The sequence below is a fragment of the Trypanosoma theileri genome (genome assembly GCF_002087225.1).
Source record: "Trypanosoma theileri isolate Edinburgh chromosome Unknown TM35_Tth_204_V1, whole genome shotgun sequence".
NCBI lineage: Eukaryota > Euglenozoa > Kinetoplastea > Trypanosomatida > Trypanosomatidae > Trypanosoma > Trypanosoma theileri.
In genome coordinates this window covers 1-4561 of record NW_021640046.1, presented here as the reverse complement: position 1 = coordinate 4561, position 4561 = coordinate 1, and the positions used below count along the sequence as shown (strand labels likewise).

At 43.6% G+C, this 4561-nt stretch overlaps 2 protein-coding genes across 2 annotated transcripts; both read right to left on the bottom strand.

Moving 5' to 3' along the window:
- Window positions 1-61: 61 nt before the first annotated feature.
- TM35_002041010 (uncharacterized protein) lies at window positions 62-2044 on the bottom strand (the record flags this gene model as incomplete). The annotated part of the gene is made up of 1 exon (XM_029032013.1): window positions 62-2044. The coding sequence occupies one exon, from the start codon at window positions 2042-2044 to the stop codon at window positions 62-64; it is 1983 nt and encodes a 660-aa protein (XP_028876694.1).
- A 422-nt stretch (window positions 2045-2466) lies between these two features.
- On the bottom strand, window positions 2467-4561 carry TM35_002041000 (uncharacterized protein; the record flags this gene model as incomplete). Its single annotated transcript, XM_029032012.1, has 1 exon — window positions 2467-4561. A coding segment is annotated over one exon (2095 nt), but the record flags the coding sequence as incomplete, so codon positions are not given.

The window sequence follows — 4561 nt, the reverse complement described above, 5'->3', positions numbered from 1 at the left end:
AAAAAAAAAAAAAAAAAAAAAAAGCACAAAAAGAAAAAAGCAAAGAAGAAAACTACAGATTTCAGCTCATGTTGCCGGTATCTGGTACTGCTTCCTTCAGAGAACTTATAATCTTTCGCTCCAATATTTCTTTTGCCGCCTCTACTAAATCTGAGCGAAGTAAGCGCTGATTATAATTCGTAATGTGATAAAGCATATGAGAAAAATTCTCTCGGCATGCAAGTAAAATAGTGTTATTTATAGCATCTCGTTTTGAGGTAGCGTATGCCTCTGATATCAATACACACTTACCTCTAATGCAAACAAATCCTGTCCCCTTCCACAATGCAGCCACTCTTTTAACAGGTTCTGAATGGGCAGTTGTAAGGAGAGAACTCGTAGGTGTTTCAAAACCAAAAAATGAATTGAACATATACAGAGAAAGTTCACGGCTGTTGCCAATATTCCCTGGTATGTGAGACTCATACTCATTCCAAATCTGGTTAGCTTTATCTCCAACCAGCCGACGGGTCACGTTACGAAGCATTCTGCTCAAGACACTTACGGCACTTTCATTCCTAGCACCAGTGTACTCCTCCACCACAGTGTCAGAGCTTGAACACAGCACAGCACGGTATACAAAAGGATCTTGCTTCTGCACTACCTTTTCACTAATACTCTTCATTTCCTCGTCAAGTATATCCAATGACCATGAGAAAGGTGCAAGAGAGGGTTTAGCTTCGTTAAGTAATTGCATTACTTGTGCTAACATGTCGGTACCACGCTGAAACACACCTTCAACCGCAGCTCTACCCTCATTTTGTATAACTTCTTTAACATATAATGGAACTGCGTCAGAACGACGAAGTGTAGCATAATACTCCAGTTCTCTGGGGAAAAAACGTTTCGCGGTATTAAATATAGCAACACTCTGCGCAATACGTGATCGTGGACATAAAGGAGAACGGGCAATTATTTGTTCCTCACCAGAACTTGTTGTGATGACTACCTGGGCCATCCACTGAGCTTTACCTAACACAGCTTCTGTGTTTTGCATGTTCAATCTAAGGTTAGTCCATCCGTAGTCTTCAAGGAGCAATGCTTCTAGCATATTCTTCAAACTCAACGACTTACTTACTTGCAAGGAGCGTTTTTCCCAAGGAACATCTCCCGATATCCGGTGCACCTCTAGAGGACCTTCCTTATCCAATTCCAAAGGTATACTATTCATAGAAAATCTCATTGGAATTGTCTTTACTGTCAGGTTGTCTTGCTGAGATGACACCTCCATGAATTGATTCTTTCCTTCAGAGTTCACGTAACGCGATTGTGTCAAAGAGTCAGTTTCAACCACACTATCCGGTACAGCAAACCGAAGATAATCCTTGGATGTAGGATAACCAGTTTCTATGCCATAATAATTCCTATAGAAATTAGACCTATCACATTCACTTCCAGGAAAATCAATAGAAGATATAGAAGATTCTAGAAGAGGGGGCTTTAAAATCCAGTGTTCTTCACCTTCATCAATAATTGAAGGCACTAAAAGTTCCCTTTTCTTGTTATCTTTTCCCCCAGTTTCCTCATCCAGTGATTCTATTCCTATCAAAGATGGTTCCACTACTGGTAAAACCGGGCCTTTATAAAACTTCTGTATCTCCATGTTATCAAGGTCATATAAATTTCCAATTATTTCTTGGCAAAAGGACCATGCAGAATAAGTCTCTTTCAAAAGCACCCCCAGATTCCCAAAGGATTCCTCCGACATGTCCTCAGACATAATAATAGCTTTGCCAAGTTGTTCCAGGTCAATGTATTCCCATTTTAAGGAAGAGTTACTCTCGTCACATTCTGTTTCTGCTTCTGCTTCTGTTTTCTTTTCCTTTCCAGAACTCACGTTCAGCAACACGAGCCTAACACACATGAGCATCAACACGCAGTGCTGCACAATATCTTTTCTGGAAGGAACATTGCCCCTACATTTCACTGAGCTCTCAAGAGAAATTTTTTCACTAAATTCTCTCATATCCGCTGCAACGTTACATAGCGTTACAAATAGGTTCATTAAATACAATAATAATAATAATAATAATAATAATAATATATAAAAAAAAAGAAAAAAAAAGAGAACAGACTTTTCTACTGCTCTAAGAATTCTTTTCAGTACGCTCAATCAAGTAGAGAACGAGAACCTAATATAAGAAAAAAAAAAAACAGAGAAAAAAAAAAAGAAACGATAATCTCAGCTCAAAGAAGTCAGAAGCTCTATGCCTAAATGGCATTCTGCGCACACCACGAAAAATAATACCCACACACCCATACATACAAAAACACAACCACAAACAGACGAATACTCTCACTCAAGGCACTCACTTACTCACTCACTCAATATCTCTCATTCATTTCCTTTTAATCTCATCCTTTTATATACCTTTTCCTGTCTTTCTTCTTTTCCTTTTTCTTTTTTTTTTTTTGATCTTGTTATTCCTACTCCAATGGTGGCAGATCCTTGTAGTTTGGGGAGCGTGCGATAGCTTCCGCAAGGTCCTCCTCGAACAAATTCTCCAAAGCACATATGGCTGCAATGTGAAGTGCCTGTGCCCTACTAAGGGCCGCACCGAACCCGATAAGCTGCACCTCTCCCTTCTTTGCCTCTCGGCGATGATGCTGCAGGTATATACGACACTGGAATCCACCCCCGCTTCCTGGTTGCTGTTCCACCCGGAGCCATCGCTCGCCTCGATAATCGCGTGTGACGGCGCGTGTCAATAGTGTGTAGGGCCTTGGTGGTCCTGCGAGTTCTGCGCGTTCAATAGTGCGTCTGAGGTCGCGCTGGGCTGGTGGTGGGAGGTTATCCACGACGGGAGCGTCGATGATGGCGGCGGCGACGGGTCCCGCCTCACGGGAGTGGGCGGCGAGATAGCGGAGAGGTCGCGGGAAGGCCCGACGGCAGGCGAGGAGGAGGGCGTCCCGCACGGCCTCTCGCCGGCCCGCCGCGACTGCCCGGGCGATGGGGAGGCCGCCAGCCCGCGGGAGGGCGAGGGTCGCGAACCAAAAGCCCCCGAGCGCCCGGGCATCGATGTCCACCACCGACGGCTCCAGCGCCGCGACTCCCGCCTCGCCGTCCTCCACGAGGCCCAGCGTGGAGATGCCGAAGAAGGCGTTAAAGAGGTACAGGGAGAGCTCACGTGTGGAGCTCACAGGCGGTGGGGCGTGGCACTCATACTCCGTCCAGAGCTGCTCGCCCTTATCACCAGCAAGGCGATTGGTCGCTGCACGAAGAACACTACATAGGACACATACAGCACTCTCATCTTCGTCACCAACACGCTCAGCGATAAGTAAGTCACCATTTTGAGCATAAACTACAGCACGGAAACGTGGATTGAAGGGCCTAAGAAGGCACTCCACACTACCATCATTGCTACTCTCTTGAGTGTCACTATCCATATATTCTTCGAGTGTCCAGGAAAAGGGAGCCATGCCTGGTGCCTGTTCATCAAGAAGGGAAATTACTTGATTCAAAAATGATTCTGTTCCTGCTCGGTACACTGTATTATCAAGATTCCGTGCGTCTTGGTCAGGATTACCTGCATCCCCACGATTAAGCTTCGCATATGTTTCTAATTCTTTAGGAAAGTATTTCTTTGCTACTTGATATACGAGAACACGTCTGGCATGTTTTACTTGTGAATATGGAGGTGAAATAGCTACTACTCGTCGATGTTCCTCACCTTCAATCTGTGCCTCCATCTCTGCCACCCACTGTGGAAGACCTAAATCTCCTGAAGCGTTGCGGAGCCGAACACGTAAGTTATACCACCCTAAATCTTCTTCAGCAAAGGCGGCAACAAGGGAAAATATATTTCCTATATGTTCCACTCGTTTTTCACGTGGAAGGGCACGGTACTTACTTCCACGAGCCATTGTATCACCAGAAAGGTCAATATCAGGATGCAATAACAAGGCATCACGGTATTGATTAGGAAAATTTTCTCGTAACGCGTCCAAACATGCATTTCGCCATGCCTCTCCTCGTTTCTTTGCCTGACGCTGAATAAGTAATTGATTTGAACGTAAACCATCATTAACTGTAAGAATAGCACGAGCTTCGCCTAAAGAACGGTCCTCAGTATATAATGTTTGATAAAAACTTCCAATAAGTTGTGATGTAAGCGTTCCTAATAAAGCGTATACATTCCACTTCCCACGATGGTTAGTAGCTACATTGTAGTTATCATGTTTTAACACTGCCAACTCTAACAGTTGTGTGGTTGGGAAAAGTATACCACCACCTCGTGAATCAAACAATGCTCTTCCCTCTTCTGGATATTGATCAAGAAGGTACGTTAGTGCTTGTACATAACAGTCAAACTCAAGCCGATAGCGTCCTGATCCATTCTGCTGCCAAACAACACATCCGTCAGAAATAAAACATGCGCTAAAAAAGATACTGTGCTTATTGTTTGTTGCCGCATCACCTCCATTCTGAATAATTTCATCCCCCATTTGTGTCCCTCTGATATTATTATTATTATTATTATTATTATTATTATTATTATTATTATTATTATTATTATTA